Source organism: Brassica napus, chromosome A1 (genome assembly GCF_020379485.1).
Source record: "Brassica napus cultivar Da-Ae chromosome A1, Da-Ae, whole genome shotgun sequence".
Classification (NCBI taxonomy): Eukaryota; Viridiplantae; Streptophyta; class Magnoliopsida; order Brassicales; family Brassicaceae; genus Brassica; species Brassica napus.
In genome coordinates this window covers 10351341-10365451 of record NC_063434.1, presented here as the reverse complement: position 1 = coordinate 10365451, position 14111 = coordinate 10351341, and the positions used below count along the sequence as shown (strand labels likewise).

Genomic DNA, 14111 nt, shown 5'->3' with positions numbered 1-14111 from the left:
ATAGATCCGAACCAAACATGAATGGGTACCCGAACGTCCACTCTTGATTATACATATGTTCGGTTATCTTCGGATTCCATTCGGGTTCGGATATTACATGTTCGGATTCAGATATCCAATCTTTTCTAATTCAATACCTGTTCGGATATTTTGCTACTTTGGTTCGGATTGCGGTTCAGATTTTTCGGATCGGGTTCGGATTCGACTTTGGATATCGGGTAAAGTGTCCATTCCTACACTGATCAATCGTCAGTAATTGTGTACTGCAGCTATAAGTTATGTTGTTAATAATATGAATATGTTATTGGTTTGTTTAAATTCAAAAAAAAAAACTAAAAAGGTAAAAATATATTATTAAAATTAACAGATTTTTTAGTTTTTACACATTCAAAATTAAAGTGATTACAAATACATTATTTTATGTAATTAACAACTTTATACCAATAGTAATACAAAAAAAATAAGTTTTAAAATTATTATTATGATTAACAAATAGAAAATCGTCTTGTTTAAACATTTATCTTCAAAAGCCAAAAAATCAAGAGTAAATTAGCTCAATATACTAAACAAAGTGGGATACCATAGAATGGATGGAAAATGGTAATGATGGGGAGAAGAAAATTGGGGGGGGGGGGGGGGGGGGGGGGAAAATAAGGTATGGAATGCAAATAGGGTAAATGTTGTGTGTAGGGGGAGTACAAATTCTCAAAAATCAATACACTTTAGCTCAATATACTAAACACTTTCTCAATAGACTTTAGATCAATACACTCTGATTTTTTTTTCAAAAAAAAAAAAAATACAGTTTTGAAAAATACAAAGGGATCTCTTTGAAGCATGGTGAAATTCTAGTGAATTCATTAGTAAACTGTGAGGATAGAATCGTGCGGGTCAAAAGAAAATGCTGCTGCCTGGTGAGCCCAGCCGGAGAAGATTTGTCTCCGGTTCAGGCGGAGATGAAAGGTCTCTTCAAATCCAAGCCTCGGACTCCCCCAGACATCGTTCGACAGACTCGCGATCTCCTCGTTTACGCCGATCGATCTGTCTCCACACCCGACCTTCGCGAGTCCAAAAGCCAAGAAAAGGTTCCTCCAATTTTCAGTTCCTGTGATTCAATTTATAGAAGGAATCCTTCGCTGCGCATTGATCTTCGAATTCTGATTTGTGACAATTGCGTTGCAGCTAGCGGAGCTAAGCAAGAGCTTACGAGAGTCGAAGTTAATTCTCTATGGAAACAGTGAAGCTGAGCCTGTAGCTGAAGCTTGTGCCCAGCTGACTCTGGAGTTCTTTAAGGGTGAGACTCTTCGTGGCTTGATCACTTCTCTTCCCTATTTGAGCTTGGAGGTAACATAGAAGCCACTTGAGATGAAGTTGTTGGCTGCATTCAATAAATAATTTGTATTTTTTTTCTTCTTATTAGGGCAGGAAAGATGCTACACAAGTCAATTCACGTCTTGTTGCTTCTGATTATCTCGAGTCCAACATTGATCTTATGGATGTTCTTGTGGACGGGTGAGTTTATGAGATTGAATATGTATTGACCATTTCATTAGTGGCTTTTAGAGATCTAAAGTCTAACTCTTTTTATCTCATTCATATGGGGTTTTATATGATTTCTCTCAGCTTTGAAACACACAGATCTGGCGTTACACTCTATGGTACTATGTTTAGAGAGTGCATCCGCCATCAGATTGTTGCAAAGTAAGCTACTTTTATGTTTCCTTCTCTTACCACACACTACATCCTATATGTTCTCATAGACAAAGAGAAAATTCTTCTTCCGAATTTGTATATAGTGAAAACAGTTTACTAGTAGCTGTGTTTTTATGGAGCATATTATATTGGAAACCACTTCTCTTTCTTTGGTCCAGATATGTTTTGGACTCGCAGCATGTGAAGAAGTTTTTTTTACTACGTACAGCTTCCCAATTTCGACATTGCTGCTGATGCTGCTGCAACTTTCAAGGTTCTTGTACACTGCAACATATTTGAGATTTCCCCTGAAACCATGATTTTAGATTTCTGTAAAACACACCGTTATCACTTTACTTCTGTGATTTATTTCTTGCAAGAACTTCTGACTAGGCAAAAGTCTACAGTTGCTGAGTTTCTCACTAAGAACGAAGAATGGGTAGCTTCTCTTACAATTTACCAAATCATAATGTTTTGCTTCAAAGCATATGCAACTGCTTCATCTCGGACAATGCATTTGATTCTCAGCTGTTCTTGGTCACAGTTTTTTGCAGACTTCAACTCAAAGCTTCTTGAATCAAGTAATTATATAACCAGGCGGCAGGCTATTAAGGTAGAGTTACTTTGAGGAGTGGTGATATGATATCTTAAATGTGTGATCATGAAAACGCTTGCAGTAACAGAGCATAATGTGTAAATTTTTACAGTTGTTGGGCGATATATTACTGGATCGGTCAAACTCAGTTGTGATGACGAAATATGTGAGCTCAATGGATAACTTGAGAATTCTCATGAATCTTCTCAGAGTATGATGCTTTACTCGATTTCCTGAATTATTTTGCCCTCGATGTGTGGCTCAACCAAACTGATTTAGTATAGGGAGTAACTTGAGCTTGTGGATGAAAACTCACTTGTAGGAATCAAGCAAGACTATTCAAATAGAAGTTTTCCATGTTTTCAAGGTACCTTTCCTGTCCCCTATAGTCATGGAGTAGTTTTACCTAGTGAAACATAATCAGTGAGACGTTGGAAAATGTCTGTCATAGAGTGATGTAGTTTAGTTTTGAAAATATAGACTTGAAGGGAAAAATCTAAGTTAACAGATACTGTTATGTTTGTACAGCTGTTTGTTGCAAACCAAAAGAAACCCTCAGACATCATCAACGTTTTGGTGGCAAACAGAAACAAGCTTCTAAGATTGTTGGCTGATCTCAAACTTGACAAAGGTATGGAACTTGGGTTATGAGACTTGTGTATTACTATTACTAGAGAATGGACCTGATTCTGACCGTAAACAAACTTCTTATGCTTATGATTCATATTTGTTTGGTGGCAGAGGACGAAAGCTTTGAAGCAGATAAAGCTCATGTGGTAAGCGAGATCGCAAGCCTTAAGCCCCGAGATCTTGCTTGAGCACGCACTTCGTGTACTCAGAAGCCCATACCTTCTAATCATTGAAAGACAATCTTGGAGCATCAAAGATTGTTGTTACGTATTAGGTAATGTCTCCATCTCTGTGTCTAAGCTATTGAGTATTGACTGGCCTGGCTCGTTTAGATTATATAAAATCCACATGTACACCTCCTTTAGTGTCCGATAAAATAAAATGGCAATTATTATTTCTCTGTTCAGAAGGGAAAGTAGAGGCAAAAATCATAAACGCATATGGGAACTCGACATTAACCTACTGAAAATGGATAGATAAGCAGATAAATCATAAAAAGAACACGCTCTATGCACAGAGAAAAGGAAACAGCTCTAGTGCTAGTCTTAAGCATACTGAGACCGAGAGCCGTTGGATGCTCCATGCGGGGCCGATTTAGCAGATTCCTCTAGTTTCCTTCTCTTAATGACCACATACCAAGTGAAGGCTTCAAGCAGGGCGGCGACAATGGCGAGAGCAACGATGATACCAGTGTAAGCGTTTTTCCACTGCTTCTTAGGACTCAATATGTCTAGCCCTTTAAACACGTTCACCACCCCCAGGATGATCAACGTGTAGCCTATCGAGTGGTGGTATATGTTCCAGTAGAGCCTGTGCTTGTGCTCTGGTTTCGGCCTCAGAAACATCGCAAAAACCTGACATGTAACACAAGAAATGATCCAGCTTAGAACGCTTTAAATTGCTCATTTTCTTCTGGATGTAAACGTGTGTATTATATACCTGGACTGTTGCTAGGGAGAAGAGAGCAATCCCGATAGAACGGTGGGTGCTATATTGGATCCCTGGTGAGTCGCCACCGAGTTTGAGACCAGTGGCCCATCCGGCCACACCAATGATGTAAGCAGAAGCCTGGCAGAAAACGTGAATGTAGAACCAAGCAGGGTTTGCTGATTTGGCGACTCTCAAGTAGCGGGCAATGATTGCCCCTACTGGCATCATGATTCCCCAACTCACTCCGTTCAATATTCCATGTATCTAAGCCCCCCAATTATCAACAAACCAATCATTATTCTCTGTTTTTCAAAAAAAAAAAATGATAGGAAACAATGTCAAGAGAAGAATAAACTCACGTTGCGTTTACGGAGCTTGGAACTTCCTCCAGCACCTCCGGCAGCTGCAGAAACACCTGAGACCACATTGAGAGTGGAGACAGAGCGGACATTGTTGCCAGAAGTTGGATGAGGCAGAGGACTGTTTCCAGACATGGAACCATCTTGCCACACAGTGTTAATGGTTCCACCATTCCCTAGATCCTGTGCAAGACTCAGACTTGCCAAGATAACCATCTCGTTGTTCTCATAAGTTGCAGACAACCCAGAGACGTTGAAACTCAGATCACCCTCCTGTAGACTTGTCTGGTAGCTTCTGATAGGGGAAGTGTAAACCCTGACAGTGCCGTCTGATTGTGGATAAGCCACGATCGCTTGAGCTCCCACCATTCCCGTAGACGTGGGGTTCACGGCCCAAGCAACCCATTTGCCAGAGGTCAGTTTGGTGTGGCGGTAAGCGATGTGGAGGGTCCCGGTGGAAGAATCATAAGTGTAATGGAGGAAAGAATCAAGAAAAGGAAGGTCGTTGCAGGAAGCAAAAACATTGTTACTGGAGAATTTGTATTTGGAACATGTCTGAGCAAAGGACATAGTAGTCATGGATATGCAGAGGACAAGAGAGAGACAAAGGGTTTGGTTCAAGAACTTCATCATTGAGATGCTCATTGATAAAAAATACTCGGATGTTAAGAGAAGCAGATGGTTGAAGAAAGAAGAGGAGAGAAAGAGAGATTAAATATGAAGTGAAAGTGGGGTTAGCTTTGTTGGTTAAGCTGTCTAATAGAGAGATCATAACTTTTCAATTACACTTTTTTTTGTTTAGTTCATATTACGTTTAGCTGTTATCATTTGTTTTTTTTTTTAAAGAGAATTAATGGTATATACAACATTAGATGCAACCATAGTGCTCCTCGTCTTAAAAGAGGTGAGAAACAAAACTGGTTTATAGAGGGTAACTAATGAAACTTCATGGGTTTAGTAATGAATGGTGAGAGTCAACAACAACCGGTTCACACCTGTCTCGCCTGCCTTTGTTTCCACCAACTCAACTTCTTTACCATCACCTCTCTTTCTCTCTTTCTCTGTCTGTCTGTCTATGTTTATCTTACAACTACTATTGGGTAGGTATCTAGAACCTAAAAGTAAGTAAATAATTGAATGTTATAGAGCTTAATTATGTTTGGAGTTATTGTCTTGTACTTGCACTGATAGGTGGAACCATGTATAGAGATATCAGTATAATAACAAAAGGAAAGGATATTGGAGGCAAAGAGGAGTGAATGCAGGTGAGCAACCTCATCGGTCTGTGAGAGAACCGTTTACTAGTTGTTGGGTTGGGTTGGGTTGGGTTGGGTTTAGGAGCTTAGGGTCATTTAGTCAACATCTCAACTGCCACCATGTGGATGTGGGACCCTTTTTCCACGTGTCGACTTACTTTTGGCCCATGTAGTCAACCATTCTAGAGCTGAGGCTCGAGCCTCACTGTTTATGCGTGACCCTCCACCCGCTTGATGATCCAACATATTATATTTTATCTACACTAATTATAATTTATATATTATTTACTTCTTTTTTTTGGTAGGTATATATTATTTACTTCTTATTAACTTAAAATGTTTTAGTTTATATTGAATATATCCTTTCACTATTCCTACGGGTATCAACATTAACAAGATTAAAGTAAAACTAGATTTTGACCCGCGCTTAGAAAACGCAGGTTTTTTTCCGGTAAAAATAAAAATTTAAATTGATTTTTATTTTGTGTTCATATAAATTTTTTAAGAATAGAGTCATCATGATTTATATTGATCATCTAACAACCGATTTATTTTGGCTCTCCACCGGAAATCGCATTTCACTGCTTTCCTTTTCTCCCTCGCCGTAGAGTGGACTCTCTTTACCGGCTGTCCTAGCTACGGTAGTTTCGGGATAGTTTTCCTTTTTTCATTTCCCATTTATTTCATACCCTGTCACTTTCCTCTTTCTCTCCTTTTGAAAAAATTCTCTATCACGTATTGCCGCTTCTGGTTATCAATTGAATATCTCTCTTTCCTTTATTATTAGTTTCTTTCCATTTCTCCTTTTTCTACTCTATAATTTTGCGCTCTAATATGCTGTCTTTTAAAATCATCTCCGAGTATTGCGTAATTAATTGCACTAAGGTTGGATCTCTCACAGATTTGCTACCCACAAGCTCTCCTCCCCTCCGCCGTGTATCTCACGTCTCCGGTAACATGGCTGACAAACTTCATGTGGCTATCCGTTCTATGTCGCTTGAGGATGACGATCCGATCATTCTCCCCGATGAACCCAAGTTTCATCTATTTGATGAAAATGCTCTCAGCATTATTGGCCGTCTTCTGAATCCCGATGCTCAAAACATGGCAAGAATGATCGACTTTATGCCTCAAGCATGGCGTCTGTATGACAGAGTCAGAGGTATTGCGCTGTCCAGAGACCGGTTCCAGTTTGTCTTCAAGCGTGAAGAAGATCTGATTACTGTCCTAAAGGACAGACCTTGGTCTTACAATCATTGGACCATGATCTTAGAGCGTTGGACTCCTTCTCCACCTAGAGACTTCCTTTCCAAGTTTGAGGTTTGGATCCGAATCAGAAACATCCCTATCAACCACTACACTATTGATACCATGTATATGCTGGCGAAAAAAGTGGGGGCAGTGATTGAGATCGCTTATGACCCCAAGAGATCTCAGAAAACAGAGTATATACGAGCTAAGGTCATGTTCTCCGCAACTGATCCTGCCTTTGAAGTGAAGAACCTAAACCTTCCTTCGGGGGATGTTGTGGTGATTGAATATGAATATGAAAAAATTCATAAGAGGTGCTATGGTTGTCGTCGTTTGACACATGAGAAGTCGGCATGTCCTTATTCTAAACAACGTCTTCAAAGGCATGTGCAGAAACCTTTGGAAAAGAACATTCAGGAGCAAACTGATATAGTTCCTACTACAAACCGCTTAGAAGGTCCCCCGGGTTTCCCTCCTCTGTTTCCTGAGCTACCTCCAGAAGACAGAGCTATGGCGATGCAATATATTTCTCATTCCAATGAGACGGAGCGCCGTGCACGCATTCTACGCGTTCAACAATCTATTGAGCTGGAGAAGTCTAACCCTCCTGCGGTTTTGACTAAAATCTCTCATAATTTGGAAAAAGAGAAAGGTCATGTCTTTGGGTATGGCGTGTCTGAGTCTGCCTCTGGTGAGACGAGGATGGTGGCTCACGCGGTGACAGCTCCTGCTGGTGAACGTATTCATAGCTCCTCTGAGGTACAATTATCTGGTGAAAGCATAAGTCCTGCTCCTGCACCAAAACGTCCGGCAGTCTTTACTATAGGAGCCTCAGGGTCTTCTCAAACCGGGTCATCGAGGGGTAGGAGAAATGGAAGGAACCGGCCTCCAGCTTGGGTAAGACATATAAGACCAGCGAAGAATGTGCAGTCCAAGTCCACACCGGTTCATGAGCAGTCAGATGAAGGGGCGCCTTCCTCCAAAAGGAAAGCAGAGGGAGTTCAGATTGAGAAGGGAAACAAGACATCTAAAACCAAAGAAGATACGGTGGCCTCCATTTTGAGGCCGCTGCCATCCCAATGAGCATTTTGAGTTGGAACTGTCGCGGGGCGGGAAACACCGAGACAGTTCGTCGTTTGACGGAAATGCGTAAAAAGTATTTTCCGGATTTCTTGTTTCTCACGGAAACTAAGCAACAAGATACTTACATGCTTGGTTTACAAAAAGATTTGTGTTACGATAAGATGTTCACTGTGGCGCCTATTGGTTTGAGTGGAGGCTTAGCAGTGCTTTGGAAAGATTGTTATAAGGTTGAGGTCCTGTCTGCTGATAAGAGGATCATTGACCTTAGTGTGAAGTTTGGTTCGGTTACTTTTTTCTTGACTTGTGTCTATGGAGACCCTGTAAGGGAGCGTCGACACACCGTCTGGGAAAAACTTGAGAGCATTGGTTTGTCTAGAAACAATGCTTGGATACTTATTGGTGATTTCAATGAGCTTCTGGACAACTCAGAAAAGCTTGGAGGTTCTCTGCGCAATGAGTCAACTTTTTGGGATTTCCGCAATATGGTGGAGAACTGTAAGATCAAAGAAGTTAGATCGATTGGTAACGTTCTGTCTTGGGCGGGATGGCGCGATAATATATGGATACAGTGCCGCTTAGATCGGAGCTTTGGGAACGATGAATGGTTCCAACTCTTCCCCCGAGCCAATCTAGAGTATTTGGAAATGTGGCCATCTGATCATCGACCTATTCTACTATCGTTCTCTCTGGAGCCGGAAGATAGAGGGTTTGGTCGTTTCTATTTTGATAAGAGAATGGTCGGTAAAGTGGGAATTGAAGAAGCTATCACAAGAGGGTGGAGTGGTGACGCTTATGGTGTGACATCCTCTGTAATGGATAGGCTATCAAGATGTAGAAGGGAGCTTTCCCGATGGAAAAAGAGTTCTCAGTTCAACTCTTTGACTAAAATCCAACGGCTGCAGAAGGAACTGGAGTTTGAGATCGCTAAGGTCTGGCCAAGTGCTAGGAAGATGAAGCTGTTAAGATTTGAGCTGGCTGAAGCGTACAAGGAGGAGGAAAGATACTGGAGACAAAGAAGTAGAGAGCAGTGGCTTAGAGAAGGTGATAAAAACACATCTTACTTTCATAATGTTGTTAAAGGAAAGAAAATCAGAAACAACATTCTAATGCTGAAAGATGAAAGAGGCGTTGAACACTTTTCTGAAGGTGCTAAAGGCCACTTAGCTGTGGAATATTTCCGGGACCTCTTTATGAGTACTAACCCTTCAGACCTTGAGACCCTGTTTGAAGGCTTTCAAAGACGTGTAACTCCGGAGATGAATGAGACGTTGCTAAAGGAGATAACTGATGAGGAGATCAGACTAGCTGCTTTCTCTGTTAAAGGTAGTAGTGCCCCAGGAGAGGATGGACTTACTGGCGTTTTTTACCGCAACTATTGGCAGATTGTGGGTCCTCAGGTCACTGAAGAAGTACGGAGTTTCTTTCGCACCTCCTCCTTACCTGCTGGCTGGAATCACACTCAACTTTGCCTCCTCCCCAAGATAACTAAACCGGAAACGATGAAGGATATGAGACCTATTAGCCTTTGTTCCGTGCAGTATAAGATAGTCTCTAAGTTATTATCTGAAAGACTCAAGCCGATCATGGATTCCATCATCTCAGATACTCAAGGCGCTTTCGTTGGAGGGAGGCTCATCTCTGATAACATAGTGGTTGCGCATGAAATGGTCCATGGCTTGAGGACTAAGAAGTCAATAAGTGAGCAGTTTATGGCCATAAAAACAGATATGTCAAAGGCTTATGATCGTGTGGAGTGGAGTTTCTTAGAGACTTTGATGGAGAGAATGGGTTTTGCTCGTCAATGGGTCTGTTGGGTGATGGCATGTGTAAGTACAGTGTCGTATACAGTCCTCTTGAATGGAAGAACGCATGGCTTCATCAAACCTGAGCGGGGGATTAGACAAGGTGATCCCATGTCGCCTTTTCTATTTATCATCGTCGCAGAAGCTTTGGTTAGTATTCTTAATCAGGCAGAAGCAAAGGGACGTCTCCAAGGGATCAAACTAGATAAGCAAGGCCCGGCGGTGCATCATTTATTGTTTGCCGATGACAGCTTACTGATGTGTCGAGCCAATATGATGGAGAGTCTTGAGGTCCTCAGATGTCTGAAATTATATGGGGATGCGTCAGGTCAACAAATCAATCCGGCTAAATCTTCTATCATTTTTGGGGATTTGGTTGACCTGGGTTTGCGTGAAGACATTAAACAGGTCCTCAGGATTGAGAAAGAAGGTGGAGAAGGCACATATCTTGGTCTACCTGAAGTCTTTAAAGGCTCTAAGAAGAATATTCTTAATTACATCCGTGAAAAACTGCAGCATAGATTACATGGATGGTTTGCTCGCACTCTATCTCAAGGAGGCAAGGAAATTCTCTTGAAGTCTATAGGTATGGCACTTCCAGTCTATGCCATGTCAGTCTTTAAATTGCCTAAAGATTTGTGTGCTAAGCTTACTTCGGCAATGAGAGACTTCTGGTGGGGCAATGGAGGCTCAAGAAGGAAATTACCTTGGGTATCTTGGGACACTATGTGTAAGGGCAAGGAAGAGGGTGGTCTGGGTTTTCATGATTTGGGACGCTTTAATCAAGCTTTACTTGGTAAGCAAGCGTGGAGAGTTTTCTCGAGACCTGATTCTCTAATGGCTAGAGTCTTAAAGAGCAGATATTTCAAAAATGGGTCTTTCTTGGAAGCTAGTATTGGTTCCCGTCCGTCTTTCATTTGGAGGAGCATACTCCATGGTAGAGAAGCTTTAAAATCAGGTATGCTAAGGACTATTGGGTCAGGGGAACAGACTAATGTGTGGACCTCTAACTGGTTGCTGGATGATGAGTCGAGGCCCCCCATGTACCGCCAAAATAGTATCGTAGACCTCACATTATTGGTCAGTGACTTGAGGCTCCCTAATTCTTCTGCTTGGGATATTCAGAAAGTGTTTGATACCTTTACTGAAGAGGATGCGGCTCGGATTCTTAAAATCAAACTCTCCTTGGATAAGCAAGATACAGATGTGTGGGGTTTTACAAAAGATGGTGTGTATACGACGAGAAGTGGCTACAAAATGCTGTCTGTGATCCATAACTCTAACAACCCGTCTCCTCGTCCTCTCCCTCCAGTGGAGAAGCAATTATGGAAAAGCATCTGGAAACTCAAGACTTCCCCAAAGATCCAACATTTTCTCTGGAGAGCTTTGTCTGGTGCGTTGGCGGTGTCAGAACGTCTTCAGTCCAGGGGTATACACGTAGATTCGACTTGCCTAGCCTGTGGTCAGGCATCGGAAACGATTTGTCATGTATTGTTCCTCTGTCCTACAGCAGTAGAGGCCTGGAGACTTGCACATATTGAGCCCCCTCCCACAGGATTCTCCACTACATCCATTTTCCTCAACCTTCATTACCTTGTGGCGGGTACAAAAAAACAAAGTTGGAGGCAGAGCAACATCAAATCTTTCCCCTGGATACTTTGGAATCTCTGGAAGGGGAGGAATGCTCTGATGTTTGAAAAGACCCGTATATCAGCTTCTTCAATGGTTACTAAAGCTCTAGAAGAAGCAGAGATTTGGAATAAGGTTAATTCGAATGTTCTGGCATGCGAGGAAGTACAGGTTCAACCTCCTACTGTTCAAAATATATGGACTAAGCCTCCCTTGGGTTCCATCAAATGTAACATTGGAATGGCTTGGAGTAGTTTGGGACCGTTTACGGGAGCAAGCTGGATCACAAGAGATAGCTGTGGGCGTCCTATTCATCATAGTCGTCGAGCTTTCTGTTCCTCTGCCTATAAACGGGAGTCAGACCTTAAATCTCTTCTGTGGGCTATAGAAGCGATGGGTAGCTTGCGGGTCAAGAAAGTTATCTTTGAAGCTTCTTCTTTCGAGGTGAGACAGTCCCTCCTACACCCCTATCACTATATGGATCTCCTACCCCTTATCCAACGAATCCTAGCTCTCTTACACTGTTTTGAGGTATGGTCTATATGCTATGTATCTGATCAGAATAACAGTGTAGCACAAGCAATTGCAGAAAGCGTGGTTATAGGGGCTCGCTCACAATCGTATGTTGGGTCTGGGGGCCCATCTCGTTGTTCTCATAAGTTGCAGACAACCCAGAGACGTTGAAACTCAGATCACCCTCCTGTAGACTTGTCTGGTAGCTTCTGATAGGGGAAGTGTAAACCCTGACAGTGCCGTCTGATTGTGGATAAGCCACGATCGCTTGAGCTCCCACCATTCCCGTAGACGTGGGGTTCACGGCCCAAGCAACCCATTTGCCAGAGGTCAGTTTGGTGTGGCGGTAAGCGATGTGGAGGGTCCCGGTGGAAGAATCATAAGTGTAATGGAGGAAAGAATCAAGAAAAGGAAGGTCGTTGCAGGAAGCAAAAACATTGTTACTGGAGAATTTGTATTTGGAACATGTCTGAGCAAAGGACATAGTAGTCATGGATATGCAGAGGACAAGAGAGAGACAAAGGGTTTGGTTCAAGAACTTCATCATTGAGATGCTCATTGATAAAAAAATACTCGGATGTTAAGAGAAGCAGATGGTTGAAGAAAGAAGAGGAGAGAAAGAGAGATTAAATATGAAGTGAAAGTGGGGTTAGCTTTGTTGGTTAAGCTGTCTAATAGAGAGATCATAACTTTTCAATTACACTTTTTTTTTGTTTAGTTCATATTACGTTTAGCTGTTATCATTTGTTTTTTTTTTTTAAAGAGAATTAATGGTATATACAACATTAGATGCAACCATAGTGCTCCTCGTCTTAAAAGAGGTGAGAAACAAAACTGGTTTATAGAGGGTAACTAATGAAACTTCATGGGTTTAGTAATGAATGGTGAGAGTCAACAACAACCGGTTCACACCTGTCTCGCCTGCCTTTGTTTCCACCAACTCAACTTCTTTACCATCACCTCTCTTTCTCTCTTTCTCTGTCTGTCTGTCTATGTTTATCTTACAACTACTATTGGGTAGGTATCTAGAACCTAAAAGTAAGTAAATAATTGAATGTTATAGAGCTTAATTATGTTTGGAGTTATTGTCTTGTACTTGCACTGATAGGTGGAACCATGTATAGAGATATCAGTATAATAACAAAAGGAAAGGATATTGGAGGCAAAGAGGAGTGAATGCAGGTGAGCAACCTCATCGGTCTGTGAGAGAACCGTTTACTAGTTGTTGGGTTGGGTTGGGTTGGGTTGGGTTTAGGAGCTTAGGGTCATTTAGTCAACATCTCAACTGCCACCATGTGGATGTGGGACCCTTTTTCCACGTGTCGACTTACTTTTGGCCCATGTAGTCAACCATTCTAGAGCTGAGGCTCGAGCCTCACTGTTTATGCGTGACCCTCCACCCGCTTGATGATCCAACATATTATATTTTATCTACACTAATTATAATTTATATATTATTTACTTCTTTTTTTTGGTAGGTATATATTATTTACTTCTTATTAACTTAAAATGTTTTAGTTTATATTGAATATATCCTTTCACTATTCCTACGGGTATCAACATTAACAAGATTAAAGTAAAACTAGATTTTGACCCGCGCTTAGAAAACGCAGGTTTTTTTCCGGTAAAAATAAAAATTTAAATTGATTTTTATTTTGTGTTCATATAAATTTTTTAAGAATAGAGTCATCATGATTTATATTGATGTGATCAAGCATCTGCGTTTTTGAAATTTGGTTGAAATGTTTTTAAAAATGATGTTTGTTTGTTTAATAGTGTAGGAATTATGAAGTGTAAATATATATGTTGGTATTGGAAAGATTATTTCACACAACTATATATATATATATATATATTAACTATCAAAATATAAAATATAAAAGCAAATATATAAAAGGGATTTAATCTATAGTTATTATAAAGCTATATTATTGCTTATATAAGATATACGATGGCGTTTTTCGGTAAGATAATAGTCTCATTTAGTTAAATATAAAGATTTGTCCGTATATTCTAAAAATATTCTTTATAGGTCCGATAAATAAACTCACATGATGTTATAATAAACGATGATGTCCTTTCAGTTGATAAAGTTTGTTATAATAAATAGAGTTAGACCAAAACATAATAAAAGGAAAGGGTCCAAACAACATTTATAAGTAGATTTATCAAAACTGCTTTCATTTTAATAGAATAGATAGCAAAAGGAACTAAAAATGACAAAAGAAAGACAAAAATAATGTCAAGAGTGGGATTTGAACCCACGCCCTTTCGGACCCGCACCTGAAGCGGGCGCCTTAGACCAACTCGGCCATCTTGACTTTGATGCCTATTATTCAACGACACCCAAATTAATAGTTTTGTAAATACC

The 14111-nt window shown here is 40.8% G+C and overlaps 2 protein-coding genes, 1 non-coding gene and 1 pseudogene across 3 annotated transcripts; 2 read left to right on the top strand and 2 right to left on the bottom strand.

The window, feature by feature from the left end:
- Positions 1–740: 740 nt before the first annotated feature.
- On the top strand, positions 741–3311 carry LOC106425351 (annotated as a pseudogene).
- Positions 3312–3333: 22 nt separating this feature from the next.
- On the bottom strand, positions 3334–4993 carry LOC106425350 (cytochrome b561 and DOMON domain-containing protein At4g17280). The gene is made up of 3 exons (XM_013866085.3): positions 4207–4993; positions 3857–4111; positions 3334–3771 (listed from the first exon to the last, which is right to left on the bottom strand). Exons 1-3 carry the CDS (start codon positions 4849–4851, stop codon positions 3463–3465), a joined length of 1209 nt encoding a protein of 402 aa, XP_013721539.2. The 5' UTR covers positions 4852–4993; the 3' UTR covers positions 3334–3462.
- Positions 4994–6419: 1426 nt separating this feature from the next.
- On the top strand, positions 6420–7796 carry LOC125591279. Its single transcript, XM_048765312.1, has one exon. The coding sequence runs from the start codon at positions 6420–6422 to the stop codon at positions 7794–7796; it is 1377 nt and encodes a 458-aa protein (XP_048621269.1).
- Positions 7797–13980: 6184 nt separating this feature from the next.
- TRNAL-CAG lies at positions 13981–14061 on the bottom strand. The gene has a single exon. It is a non-coding gene; the product is annotated as a tRNA-Leu (tRNA).
- Positions 14062–14111: the final 50 nt, after the last annotated feature.